General features: G+C 32.5%; 1 protein-coding gene and 1 long non-coding RNA gene across 3 annotated transcripts; one reads left to right on the top strand and one right to left on the bottom strand.

Moving 5' to 3' along the window:
- The first annotated feature begins 5,186 nt into the window (after window positions 1-5,186).
- LOC142221249 (uncharacterized) lies at window positions 5,187-11,693 on the top strand. The gene is made up of 3 exons (XM_075290907.1): window positions 5,187-5,368; window positions 5,464-5,793; window positions 9,543-11,693. The coding sequence occupies exons 2-3, from the start codon at window positions 5,469-5,471 to the stop codon at window positions 11,594-11,596; spliced, it is 2,379 nt and encodes a 792-aa protein (XP_075147022.1). The 5' UTR covers window positions 5,187-5,368; window positions 5,464-5,468; the 3' UTR covers window positions 11,597-11,693.
- Window positions 11,620-12,539, bottom strand: LOC142221251 (uncharacterized). 2 transcript variants are annotated; one of them, XR_012717973.1, is made up of 2 exons: window positions 12,454-12,539; window positions 11,620-12,310 (listed from the first exon to the last, which is right to left on the bottom strand). It is a non-coding gene; the product is annotated as an uncharacterized LOC142221251 (long non-coding RNA). The 2 variants fall into 2 exon arrangements; XR_012717972.1 differs by having other exon boundaries at window positions 11,620-12,322; window positions 12,454-12,533.
- Between the last annotated feature and the right edge of the window lie 2,507 nt (window positions 12,540-15,046).

Below are 15,046 nucleotides of genomic sequence, written 5' to 3'. Positions count from 1 at the left end.
TAAAATTAAAATAAAAAAAAATCATACAATTGAATAATTTCTTCTACAATGTTTGTATTACAGGAAAAGGTGCTAAGAACTAAAAAATCTCGTCGAAGTAAGAAAGATGTTGGGGAAAATACAATTGGGCAGAAACAAAATTTTGAGCATTCAGGTCGAAAACCTATGTTGTTAGCACCTATATTACCGGTTTATTTTCATAATTCATTATGATTGTAAATATATAAATAAATAAATAAAATTTTGAGCACAATATTGTTTGGGAGAATTTTTTTTAAGCATATAATATTTTTGGTTGCAAAATGCTTCCAAACATATTATATGGTCACATAATAACATATTGTTTTTTGGAAGACAACATTATTGAATTTGGATGCAAAAATACAAAATGTTTGGAACTTAGACTACCCAAACATATATTGTTTAGACCAATATGCTTTCAAACATATTATATATTGGAAGAGATCAAACATATAAATGTTTGGGCAATACCCAAAAATATATATGCTTGAAGCAAAATATGTTTGGGAGTATATGTTACAGAAGCGATTTTTTGTGAGCGTGTACAATGAGGAAATGATGTCAGTAACTTCTTTTGTGTTACAAGAACAATGTTTTGATTATTTTCCCCATTATACATTCAACACGACCATAAAAAAGTTCACAGGATCAAAACGAAATTCCCATAACCATTCAATTGGTTACAATAACCAATGCCGATAAATTTAGTTTTATGCTGCATAAAATTGTTGAGCTAACCACCAGCATAGTGAAACCTACATCATGGGAAACAACAAATGGTTGGTACAACCAAAAGTTGAGTATACTAATAGAATCTTAGTTCAATTATAGGACGGGCGTAAGGTAGTTGTGCAACAAATAAATATTTATATCGACATGGTAAATGGTATGACGCTACAAAATTTGTAAAATGGGGAACAACATTTACTTGATAATAGTCCGCAATACATTGAATAAAGTTTATCCCATAGAAAAGAAGTTGCCTTCAGGTAAGTATCGCACCGAATTATAAAAAAGGAATATTACAAAAGTTTCCATAAAAATTGCAGGCTTCATACACCAACAAACACAAATACTTTTTACGGCAAGCGAGCTTTTTTATTGTATTAAGAATACAGGAAGAGTCTAAGTCAATCTGTATTTATATCTAGAGACTTATGCGCTTTACAGACTATCAGTTATTCCGGACGACAGTACTCGTGTCGAACATATCCCATATATTGTGCACATTATAAGTTACGTCCGAAGGCATAATCGATACTGCTGCATGTTTATGGGATCGATAACACATTTACCGATTATTTAGTCATCGCCGACAAGTCGTATCGATCCGACACACTGTAAGATTCTTTACAAACACCGACATTCCATCCGGAATAACTGATAGTCTGTAAAGTGCATTAAGGAAGAAATTTCTGGCAAGTATATATTGAATTAGGTTCTGTAGTTTGACCACATAATTGCAACTTAATAACAATGTCATTGGTTTTTGATCTATATGAGAGATCAATTTACAAAGGGTTGGTCTATTTTTATAGGGATTCTTTTGTACACCAATGGTAGATGGTTATTAGATTGTTATTATGTGGTCAAACTACAGAACCTAATTCAATGTATACTTGCCAGAAATTTCCTTCCTAAGCCACTAGATATAAATACAGATCAACTTAGAATAGCCGTCTTAGGTGCTTAATACAATAATAAAGCTCGCTTGCCGTAAAAAGTATGTGTTTGTTGGTGTATGAAGCCTGAAATTTTTATGGAAACTTTTATAATATTATGTTTTTACGAAGTCGATACGATACTTACCTTAAGCCAAATTCTAGTTTACACTTGGTAATGCGAACATTATTATTTAATTTATTGCGGACTATTAAAAAGTAAATTTAGTGACGCTGTTCCCCGTTTTGCAAATTTTGTAGCGTCATACCATCTAAATTGTCAATGTTGATACAGTAATCCCTCGATTTACGTCGACTCGGTTTACGTTGTTTCGATTTACGTCGTAAAATTTTTTGTCCCACAAAACTTCGATTTACGTCGCCATTCGATTTACGACGTCGATTTTTTCGCCCACTTTATCAGAAACGCCTTCCACAAGTAAAAAAGTATCAACTATGATGACATCGAAACATTTTTTCTGAAATTCTTACCGAAATTACTGAATTACCTTTATTCTTGAAGTTTTTTATTATGTACATGCATATACAACATAAATGGACTTAGGAGTAAGTATGAGCAATTTTTAATTCGGTTTACGTCGTTTCGATTAACGTCGTCAAATTCCGGAACCAATAACGACGTAAATCGAGGTATTACTGTATTACTATTTACTTGTTGCAACAACTACCTTGCGTTCGTCCCATGATTGAACTAAAATTCTTTTAGTATACTCAACTTTTGGTTATACTAACCATTTGTTGATTCCCATGCTGTAAGTCTCACTATGCTGGTGGTAGCTCAACAACATAAAACTAAATTTATCGGCATTGGTTATTGTAACCAATTGAATAGTAATGAGAATTCCTATTTGATTTTGTCATCTTTTTTACACTTGTATTGGATATATAATGGGAGAAATAATTAAAACATTGTTGTAACAAAAAATAGGTTACTGTTATTATCTCCTTATTGTAATGATCGAATTGCAACCAACCATTTCTCTGGGTGTATAAATAAAAATCAAAATGAGGTGCCGAAAACATAGTTATTGCGCTTAAAATTGTGGCGAATAATTCAATACTTGTTTTATTCGCATTAAAAAAAAAACTTACCAAAAACAAAAGCTAATACCCTGCCAACATTTTTTGAATTTGACGGCGCTTCTGAGAATCTCCACCACGTCGAAAACAGTCATATACGATATCCAAAACTTCTCGCAAAAGCGCCGTCACAATTGAGAAGTTGTACCACGCCAAGTTACAACAAAAAAGTATCGCATGAGTGTAATTATTAGGTACCTTTTTAGACTAATTTAGAACGACGCTAATAAGATCCCCTTCAAAATATCAGAAAAAGTGCACTTTAAGATCGTTGTAAAAGAATCATTGTGGTCAAGTAAAACACGATTGTTTATATGTTTATTAATTTGATTAAGAATTTATAAATTCTTTTAAATACAACTTTAATACGACTATCACATCACATTTAACATAATTTTTTGCATTAATAAAAGAATGATGTTGAGTTACAAGTAGAAAGTTAAATGTTGCAGCGCCTATCAGCCAGTGCTTGTATTCTCGATGAAGGCAGCGTGTCTAGAAAAATATCTGAAAAACTATCACTTTATTCCATTTGGAAAGTCAAAAATTGTTCACCAATATACCTTTCACAATTTTAAGCGAAATATTTTTCCAGACATGCTGCCTCCATTGGGAATAAAAGCACTGGCTGATAGACGCTACAACATGTAACTTGCAACTTGTAACTCAACATCAATCTTCTATTAATGCATAAAAATATGTTAAATGTGATTTGATAGTCGTATAAATGTTATATTTATAAGAATTTATAAATGTTTAATCAAATTAATAAACATCTAAACAATCGGGTTTTACCTGACCACAATGATTCTTTTAATGAACTTTTTCTGATTGTTTGAAAGGGCTCTAATTGGCGTCGTTCTAATTTTATTAAAAAAGGCACCTAATAATTGCACTCATGCGATACTTTTTTGTAGTAACTTGGCGTGGTAAAACTTCTCAATAGTGAGGATTTTTGCGAGGAGTTTTGGATATTGTATACGACTGTTTTCGACGTGAAGCGCCGTCAAGTTCAAAAAATGTTGGCAGGGTATGAATGCGTGAGTTGGTTTTAGATGCATTTGCTATACAGTGTCATTTGGAGAGCTGCAACCACCATAAACATATGGTTTTGACATCTTAAAATTTTGTCGAAATAAAAAACTTGTAATCATATGGGCCCATGATTTAACCTTCTTGTTCAGCCATGTTGTATTTCCCATAGATAACTAAGTAATAGATGATCCATCGGTGTCAAACACAGTTCCCAAAATAAGGAATAAATGAAGAAAATAAGGGGAATTACAAATTCTTTCTAAAATTCGTTTTTACATTTTTCCTATTATATCCTAAATTTGAACATTTTTGATACACCAGATGATTTATAATCAAATTAAATATTCAAAAGTTTATAGTTGAACAAAAAACTACGACTAAAACCGCGAAACGACGCGAAACATTTACGAGTCTGTGGTAGCAATGAGGATGAAATGGAACTTTGAAATGCTGGCAGGGAAACATCTACACAATCGTGTTTTACTTGACCACAATGATTCTTCTACAATTACCTTAAAATGCACTTTTTCTGATATTTTGCTGGGGTTCTTATTGGCGTCCTTCGAAATTGATCTAAATAGGCACCTAATAATTGCACTGATGAGAAACTTTTTCGTAGTAACTTGGCGTGGTACAACTTCTCAATAGTGACGGCGCTTTTCCGACTTTTTGATGTCGTATATGATTGTTTTCGACGTAGTGGGGATTCTCAGAAGCGCCCACAAATTCAAAAAATGTTGGCAGGGTTTATTGATTTGATTAAACATTTATAATTTCTTATAAATATAACATTTTTCGGTTTATCTCATCACATTTAACATAATTTTTTGCATTAATAAAAGAACGATGTTGAGTTTTAAGTAGCAAGTTACATATTGCAGCGTCTATCAGCCAGTTTGTTTATTTTCGATGGAGACAGCGTGCCTGGAAAAATATTTGAAAAACGATCACTTTATTCTATTTGGAAAGTCGAAAATTGTTCACCATATACCTTTCACAATTTTAAGCGTAATATCTATGTTTTCAGTGAGTATGTGTATTGCTCCATCCAGACTATAAGTTTTTCCGGACAGGATGTCTGTGTTGTAAAGAATCTTACAGTGTGGCCGAATGCTAAGAATTGTCGGACGCATGTAAAATATCAATAATTGTGTTATAGAAACCATAAACAAACTGCAATATCGATTATGTCTTCGAGCATAACATATAGTGTGGCCAATATCTGGGATATGTTTGACACGATAAACTTATAGTCTGGACGGCGCATATCCCTCCATTCAACCATTGTGATTTTTATCGAACAACAAGGCGTTACATGTGAACTCCATTCTATATAAGTGCTCTCTTTGCTACACATTTTATCAACCATTTCCTAAGCAGAGAATTTACAGTGATACATTTCCGCTCCCTATTTCCTTTAGAATTTTGGAAAAAAAGATCACGAAGTAATATAAATTGGATTCATCGAAGATTAGATTGTATATGTTTTAATACAGCAAATTATGTGGATGCCACCGGTACTCAATAACGATAAACTTCCTAATTTTATGGTAAATGATATACTAGAATTAACTTATTGATTTTCATAACATAGGCCTACGCAATCCTGTTGTATTTATTCGTAATCCTTAACTTTTATTTGCAGTTACAATGCTCTCAATGGAAACACCGCCGCAACATCAGGGCATATATGCTCCATTGAATCAGGCAATGTCAGATTCTGAATCTGAGGAAGAAATTCATAACACAACAAAGCATCGGCAATTAAGGCAACTAAATCAAAAGCAAGAATTGTTTCTCCAACACAGCATCATTGACTTCAAACCAAATAGACCAAATCCTCCCAACACTTTGAACTTGCAGCCCAAATCTTACCAGCAAAACCGTCGAAAACTTCAAATTGAGCGTCAACGTCAGTTGGAAAGGAATTTGTACAAAAATTCGCACGCACAGCGTATAGAACCAAATATTATAGGTATGTATTTAAACAGTTTCTATTTATTGTAACCATAATTTTTGTCCTGGTAGAAATTCTTCAGCATAAAAAATCAATGTTCTTTAAGAGCATTACATAAGTGTTGGATCCGTTAAATGAAGATATTATGTCGTCTTAGTATATCTGAAGTGCATCGCAGCATCATTTTTGGTTGAGCAGGTTTTGTATCATTAAATTTGATAAACCAAAACAAATTGTTAAGTTTAACAAAACATCAATAATATACTACAAAAGAGCATACCATTCGTACATTTCGAATGTTAATTTATAACCACAATGAGAAAAGAATATAAGTTGCATGCAATTCTATAATTTGTTGTAGGTTTTCCATTATTAGTCGTTCACTTCATTTGCAACGGCTAAATTTCTTGCTAAAATATCAGAACCAGTAGCCACTTTTGTATTCACAAATTTTAAAAATGTTGAAACCATTTTCGTCACTTTTAGACATAAAGTCAAAATATTTGTCTTGAGGCTTACTTCATCGGTAATAGTAACAAATATTAAAAATCTAGTCAATGAAAATACAATTGCCAAATTTCCCACTAATTTATAAACTCTTTTAAATTAATATTCATTAACATTGTTATTTTTAATTATTGTTAATTATATTTCTAGCTTTTCTTAGTATTTATTTCTGCTTATTTGGACAAACAAAATTTGTTTTAAGGGTGGTTAGGTTAGGTTAAAGTGGCAGCCCGATTAAGATTCAGGCTCACTTAGACTGTTCAGTCCATTGTGATACCACATTAACTAAAAGTACCTATTACATATGGGTGGTACTATGTTCGCTTTTCGCGTTGAAATTTCCGCGGTTACTTTTTTAAAATAGCGCCATTAAAAGCAGATAATTTAACTCTATTGATACGCAATGTCTTTTTCATCTAGATTTGGTCAAGATTTAACAGAAATATAATTGTTTTCATTTATAATTTTGATAGTTTTAGAAAAAGTAATCGCGAAAATAAAATTATTTTCAAGTCGAAAATCGAACATAGTACCGACCTTTAGGTTGGGGGCGCAACGAAATTGCTACAGTTTTGGGGGGCGCGAAGCAAATTGGGTTGGGAAGCTCGGGTCTAAAAGAAAATTGCCATTTGGTTTATTTTATATTCTAATTACACAATCAAGAAAATATTTGCAAAATATGGAAATATATTATTGATTGAAATATGTAATCCAATAAATTCTACTTTAACACAACCACAAATTCTTAAAAAGCCGCAGGGGAGAAATCCACACCCTACAATTTCTCACCACAAATGACCTTTCGTAAATTAGGAATGTTATTCTGGGTAAAATAATTTATGGAATTTGGTAAATCATGGAAGACGATTTGTAAAGGACCATTGGGCCACCTGAGATGTATCGCTAATATTTGACTCCTATTAACACAATTTTACTTTAACCCAAGTATATTTTTGTAATTCTTGGTCCAGCAAAGAAAAAATTCACATTTTTTTAAATGTTGGCCCAAGGTTTTCAAGATTCAAAAATATACTTTTTCTCTCAAGTTCTTAAAAGTTTCTTAATGCAATAATAGCAATAACTGCTAACAGTCTTCTGAAAAGGGGACTGCTTTCTGTTGTAGTATATTTCTCTACTGTATCTACTAACATACTTGATTGAATATAATATGGGTTTCTGGCCACAGGAACATACCACAGAACTTTAAAACGGTAAGAATCCGAAAAAATTTTCGCCCAGTGATTTATGAAAGCTAGAACTTTAAAGGCCCTGTTCACCATTGTAGCAATGTGACCATTAAAATTCAGTTTATGTTTTATCCATCAAGTTAGCAAGACTAATGAATGAATCTGCATCCTCCAAAAGCGTGCCACAGATACCAAATGCAATATCAATAGGTCTGGACCTGGAGAATCGTATATGTATACATTTCTTCAAATTCATTAAATTTATCCCACACCAGTCGCCAAAACGATTGAGGTGATCTCGTAGGAAGCAAAACTCGTATATATCATATGAGAAGAAAATCTTCACATCATCCGCATACATCAAAATCCTATAATCAACTATGGACAGAGGCAAATCGTTCACAAACGATAGAAATAGAATAAAAGAATTAAAATTGTCACAAAAAAAATTGCAATTTCAAAGAATATCAAGTAATGATGTTCGCTAGACGTCAGTCGCTGTTTGCTTGGGGTGTTGAACGATTATTGCATGAGTTTTGACGATTAAAAAAAGAATCATTGAATCAATGAAGCAACTGAAGTTAGTGAACTTTGAAGAGTCAATTATAGAGCATGGTAACTATCTTAAGAAAATATAAAAAAAATTAGACAACAATCTGTAAATATTTCTGATTTACAGCAAAAACTCTTATTACCCGGTAATTTTGTAGGTAAGCCTACTTAAAAAGTAATAACCACTTATTAATTGACATCGCTCTGGATTACATTTACATATGCATGTCCTAGGAGGAAAGTCCTTCACTCCAGGTATACCTTTGGTCATGAAATAAGTAGTGTATAAAGAGCATATGATCACCTAATATGTAAACAGTTATTCACACTTATTTTCTCAGGTGTCCAAATCTCGAAAATAATCCTTCTGTCACCGATTCTAATGGACAAATGCTGTAAAATGAACACAACTTGAATATGAACTTATAAAATAACTTAAAACTATTCTAACGAATACAAATTCTCTTTTAAATTTGAACTTATAAAATAAATGAACACTATTCTAACGAATACAAATTCTCTTTTAAATTTGAGTTGTGAATACTTGATACTAGAAGACAAATTTGAATCGTTACGTTATGCGATGTTTCAAGTAAAAACTTCTTTAAAATAAAGTATTAAAATACATCCCCTATTTTTAATGCTTTTTAGATACACAAAGTCAACAAATTTAAAGACGATTTCATTAATTTTAAAGAATTTTTTAGAATTATTAAGCTAAATTGTCCATATTCCAACAAAATTTTTTCTCATGTAAAGATACCAATTTTCAAGTCGAATCACTTAACTGTAAGGTCAAAACAACTTCATTAAAAAATTTATCCATTCTTGGACAAGGAAAAAAGTTATATCAGAGAAATCCATCTTCTATGCTATTTTAAGAACAAAAATTATTTGGCCTCATGACAATATTATTTTTTGCATATTTGTTAGTTCTTTAGTTTTTCTGTACTTTATTTCCAAGCTATCAATGTATGGTCCAAGAGGGCTTACTTGATTAAATAACAAAATTTGGTCCATTAGGAACGATATAAATTTTCTTGTACACACACGCCAAAACTGCAGCATCAAACGAAAATTAATTTCATGATTAAACTATAAAACTCACTAAAACAACCATATAATATAGCAAAGTCATTCATTTAAAACACCATTATTATGAAATTCTTGCAAAATCTTCAGAATTACTGTTAGATTATATACTTTTTTTTAACTAAATGCTCATTTATGTTGATATTTATACTTAATTATGCAATTGTGTTTTCAATTTTATTAAGTCGTTATCCGACATTTGCATTACATTTTAAGAATAATCATCACAAATTACTGAGAAGTATTTACTGTTGTCATTATAAGTTAGTAACTCATCGCAATGTAATGCAACGTGTAATGAGAGTTTTACTTCTGGTAATGCAAATTGTAATAAGTTGTGATTACCTAGTTTTTGCTGGGCATATATAAAAGACAGAAGTTTAAACAGCGAATATCCTTAAATTTTAAGACATCGATTTCTATTTGCAGGTAACATTAATAAAATGGAGCCCCTCCAAAATAATAGCGTACAGAACACCTATTTACGCTCGGTCATGATGTCAGATGTAGGTGTAACATCTGATGGAGGTCCATGCGATACAACAAACAACTTTTCTGCTTTTGATGAAAACAATCAAACTGATGCCGATAACGTTGCCATTTTAGGAGGCAGTGATTGCACTAAAGATATTCCTCTTGAGCCGATGTCACCGGCAAGGCGATGCTGTTTCGTGGCCTCCTTGTTGTTGTGTATTCTAACAGTGGTAATTTTTGTATGGGTTATACCATGCAGTGAAGGCGGCACCTGTCCGGCAGCCATTGATCGTGTCAAAACACATAACTGGCTTAATAACTATACGAAAATTGAATTGAAAGCTGGCGTAAATATTGTCACAGGCGTTCGAAGTTGGGAAAATAATCTAATATTTTTGTATCGCGGAGATACGTTCTTTCCTGAGTTTCGATCTGATAATTCCAGGCGTAATGGAATTATCTCACTTATTGGTAGTTCCGGTGCCGTTGCCTGGTTTGATGAAATGGAAGACGAGCCAGTAGCTATAGATTGTACACTTCTTGATGTTGATGGAAATGAACGAGCAGATTGTTTGGTAATGGATGAATATGGTGAACTAGGTGCTATTAACCCTGTGTCAGGCGAATGGCATTGGCGGTGCAGGGAGCATTCTTCTCAAAAAGTTGATGCACTAGATTTTCCAGTTATTTTGCCTGATTTGGACCATGACGGTGTCTTGGATATATTAATAGTTACCAGCACTAACACAAATGATCGCCAGTCCAATCGCCAAAATACTCGCAAAACTGATATTGTAAATAGAACTGAACTAAACCAGAGAAATATGTTGAGAATATTATCAGGACGTACTGGTCAAGCCATTGGTGGTGGATTTAAAGTTATGGAATGTGATTCTCTGCGTAAATTACAGTTGGAAAATGCCCAAACCGTTTCATTCAATTGTGTTTACAATAAGACAGAAAAACAAAGGTCTAAAACGTTGGCTGAATTGTTTTCTTTGATCACAAATAAGTCATTGGGAGCACAACTAGTCCCCGCCTCAAAAATATCGCAACACCGTCATTACGGCCAGCGTAAAGATATAGATTCCCAGCGCAATATTTACTCTTTAAATGGACGAGAACTCATAGTAGAGAATCGAGGAAAATGTCCCGAAGACTGTAATGTCACATTCATTCTTAGTGAAAATCGTAATGGTAAAGCATACACAGTTCGAAATTTTACTAGCCCACTAATGTATGGCATGGTTCCGGCTCAATGGCATTTCAAAAATACGAAACCAAACATGTCAGGATTTGTTATGAAATTTTGGAAATGGAAATCTGAGTCGCAATCAAGCGGCCAGACGTCTGCTAGCAGCACCAATCCGCGTGGAAATGAAACATTTCAGAAGACACAGACTGCAAAGACTAAATCCAAATCGACGAAAAGTCAAACTAAAGATAATCCTGCAAAAACATATAAACAAAATCACGTGCAAAATGGAGGTGAAAATAATAAAAACGACGGTAATCAACGAGATACTGTCCGCGATAGTGAATTCGATGCATTCGAACATTCTATTAACAAACGTAGTTCTTTTGACTTTGAATTCAAATCATCCCGTTCTAAACGTAGCACCACATCATCAAATACAACCAACCGAAAATCCCCAGGTAGCAGTGTACTAATGGATAACTACAAAATGCAAATGATAACGGAATCAGTAATATTGGTCCTATTTATTGGTTCTGAGACAAGAATTGAGAATACTTCGCAAAGTAATATAGTACAGTTTTGTCGAAGCCATCGAAAAGATGTCGTATGCCAACCAGATCTGAACAATCAGGAAAACTCAATGCTTATCGCAGATTTAGATCAGGATGGTTCTCAAGAACTTGTTTCGTATATGTCAACTTTTGTACAGGGAAGCGAGAATCCCAAAGATTGGCGTTTAGTCACCTACGTACGTTTATTGCGATTACAATCCGAGTTACCCGCATTTTATGGCGACATTAAAAATAATTAGAATTATAAAATATCTCCACAGAGTACATTGTTTCAAATACAACATTGGCATTTATTATCCCCGATACAAGTACATAATAAAAACTAACTACTACTTATTGTTCTACATAGTAGTTTTTCTGATAATCTAGGTTAATGTTGACTTTGATCTGACTTCTTTGAATCGGATTGTAGCAATCGGATTGGAGCATTTTTTACCCGGACTTAAATTAATAGTTACTATTATTAAGCGTGCGCTGGGTGTTGGTTTACTAAATACCTTAATGGTGTAGAATTTGCGCAATTATTAAACATCAGAACGTTAATTTTACTGCAAAAGATTATCTACACCAAATAACCAAAATATATATTTGATAAATTATGTTTTGGGATATCAGCTACTAATATCTGAATCAGAGATGGTTTGTATCAAACTTTTTTAGGTTGTCGTAAATATAGAAAAAGTAGCAAACGTCCAAATTCTTCATTCGCGCAAGCTTGACAGCGAATCGATGATACCCAAGATGATGAATGTTCCAAAGTTTCAATTTTCAGGAATGCTCATAAAATTATAAGGGGATTTATTTCAATGGGAAACTTCAAGCCAAAATTACTATGTCTTACTCGATGGTGCAGTAAACGTGACAATCTGTACACACTCATAATTAATCTTCCACTAATTTCTGCGGAAATTGACAGCGAAGAAAAACTACTACTTAGGTCTTGTATAAGTGAACTGATGTTTATACTATAAACATTTTTTAATTTGTATGGAAATTGGCTCTAAGAAGTCAAAAAGTTAACTTATAAATTTCTCTATAAACTTTATAGAGAAATTTATAAGTTAACTTTTTGACTTCTTAGAGCCAATTTCCATACAAATTAAAAAATGTCAAAACTCTGATGTAACAAAAGCTTGGATGAACATTATGGACCACGCAAACCCAGAATGGTCTGAAGTTGCGAATGAGAGATGTAAAACTGTTGTATGAATATCTTCCCAATAAACACAAACGTTTCAAAAATGCTAAATTTCAAAAATTTTTCAAACATTTTTTCAAAGGATTAGGGGTAATATTCAAGTTGAGAAAATCGCGTTCCCAACAAAAAACATACATTACCCTCAACAGTGAAATTCAACACATTAGCAATAATATCTCAAGTGTTATCCTCAAATTGAAATGCATCGCTACTCAATAATTTGTCAAACAATTTTCGATGCGAGTCAAATTCAAAATTAATATCGTTGCAAATACTTTTCAACCTGAATTTGTATGAATGATATCCCCACTTCAAATTGAAAGTCAAAGCCAAAATTCTATGAATTTTGTATAATTTATTCATTTTCATCAAAATAAAATATATAATAATACACTACACTACATAATACACTACAATACCAATTGATAAATAATAATCTTATTAAACATATCAACAAATAAGAACAAAAAAAAAACAAACAAACAAACAACAAAACTTTAAATATCTTAAACATTATTAGTAAACACTTTTGCATTGATAATTCGATTTCCTTCCTTTTGGTTCCTTCCTTTTATTAACATGCGGGCAATTTGAAATTAGGAACGTACTGGACCGCGTGTTAGAATTGATTTCCAGCAGAAGGAATTCACAAAATATCCATTTTAAACTGATAATAGCATACGAATTAAACTGACGATGTGATGCACATTTTCATCCAGAAGTTGTTGATTTCAACAATTTGTAGTTTTTAACAATTTTAATTGGTTGCACTTGTAACGTTTCTGGAAACTTTTTCTTGTCGATAAGCCACTCATTTTTCATTGGTCAGCTTCTTATTGTTTGCAAGAATGTAGCATCCAAAGATTTTAGTTTTCGGCTAAACTCTAGTTTAGCTATACCTCTCAGATTTTTTTTCAAAACTTCATAGATGGTAGTACTCTTTGAGTAGATTACAACAACAACTTTTTTCTTGGCGGTCGTAACCGGATAACCGGTTATTCGGTTCTAAAGTGTAAGTTAAAAATCCTTAATATATCCGGTTCAAGAGATCCGATTACTTTTGAAAGTGCATCACTAGAAAGGTTTTGAAGAGACCTTTAAAATGATGTATGAACCGTTATATCAGCTTCATCCGTTCCAGCTGTACGGGTAAAAACTTGTATTTTTCGGAACCGGTTTTTTATAAATAAGCTTATATCTCAAAAACTGCTCCATATAAAAGTACTAAATAACGGATTGCATTGTGTAGCTACCACTTCTACCTTTCCGTCAAGGTCAAAGTCAAGCTGCTATCTTTACTATAACCGGTGATATTAACTATTATATATCCATATACGGTTTGAAAAATGAAAAAATTTTTTGCCTACGGCGCTTTCTTATTCCTATAATTAGACATATTACCCGGATCCCATCCATATACGGTTTGAAAAATAAAAAAAAATTCAAAAAAATCGCGCGATTTTTTTGAAATTTTTTTGCCAGCGGCGCTGACAATTAGACATATTACCCAAATCCTATTCATATCCGGTTTGAAAAGACTAAATGAATTTTTTTTCAAAAAATCGCGCAATTTTTTTGACAAAATTTTTCTCCTGCGGCGCTTTTTAACTATTAATATTATTAATGTTAACTGTTTTCATTCTAACCCGAAAACAACTTTAAATTAAAATTGAATAAAATTCTTTTTTGGCAAAATTCAAATTCTACGGTTACAATTAAATTCCAGATCAAATATATCCGGTTCTAACGGAGATATCGGCAAGCAAATGACTTTAACGGATAGGTAGAAGTGTTAGCTACACAATGCAATTCGTAATTTTGAACCTTTACATCGAGCGTTTTTGGATTAACAGCCGGTTTTGTCAAAAAAACCGGTTCAAAAACACGTATTTTTCATCTAAACTCGAGTTGTACTTCATTTGAAAGGTTGTACCTTTAGCTTTCTAGTGATGTATATTTTAAAGTAATCGGTTCACTAAAACCGGTTTTATTAACGATTATTTGCTTACACTTTAGGCTCGAATAACCGATTAACCGGTTGCGACCGCCAACCGGTTACTTTTTATTTCGATGTCAAATTTAATTCTCTATCGACCCAAAAACATTTTTTTTACGAGGTATAGCTTAACTAGAGTTGCTCCTTATTATAAACTATTTGAAGCAGTTCCAGTTAATTGTCCACCATTTTTTCATTGGTCAGCTTTTTAATGTTTTCAAGAACGTAGAATCCATAATTTTAATTTTCTGCAAAGAGATATACATTTAGTGACTTCCTTAAAGTTTTATTTCATTTTTTATTTTCATTTACCTATTTTTATAAACTATTTGGTTATTTGCTTAAATTTTCCATTTTTTTTATTTCTTGCAATTGACCTCGAACTTCATTGCACAAATAAGTATTGAAAACCACATGGTTTTTTCGTTGCATTTTAGGGTAATGTTTTGTCAAAGTTTTTTCATATTATCTTCAACACCTTTTCGAAGATTTCGT

Source organism: Haematobia irritans, chromosome 1 (genome assembly GCF_050003625.1).
Source record: "Haematobia irritans isolate KBUSLIRL chromosome 1, ASM5000362v1, whole genome shotgun sequence".
NCBI lineage: Eukaryota > Metazoa > Arthropoda > Insecta > Diptera > Muscidae > Haematobia > Haematobia irritans.
The sequence above is the reverse complement of the archived record's forward strand: the minus strand, read 5'-3'. Positions and strand labels throughout refer to the sequence as shown.

Coding starts and splice junctions, on each gene's coding strand:
- LOC142221249 (XM_075290907.1), top strand. CDS start 5,469: ATGCTCTCAATGGAAACACCGCCGCAACATCAGGGCATATATGCTCCA. Junction 5,794..9,542: donor TATAGAACCAAATATTATAG/GTATGTATTTAA, acceptor TTCTATTTGCAG/GTAACATTAATAAAATGGAG.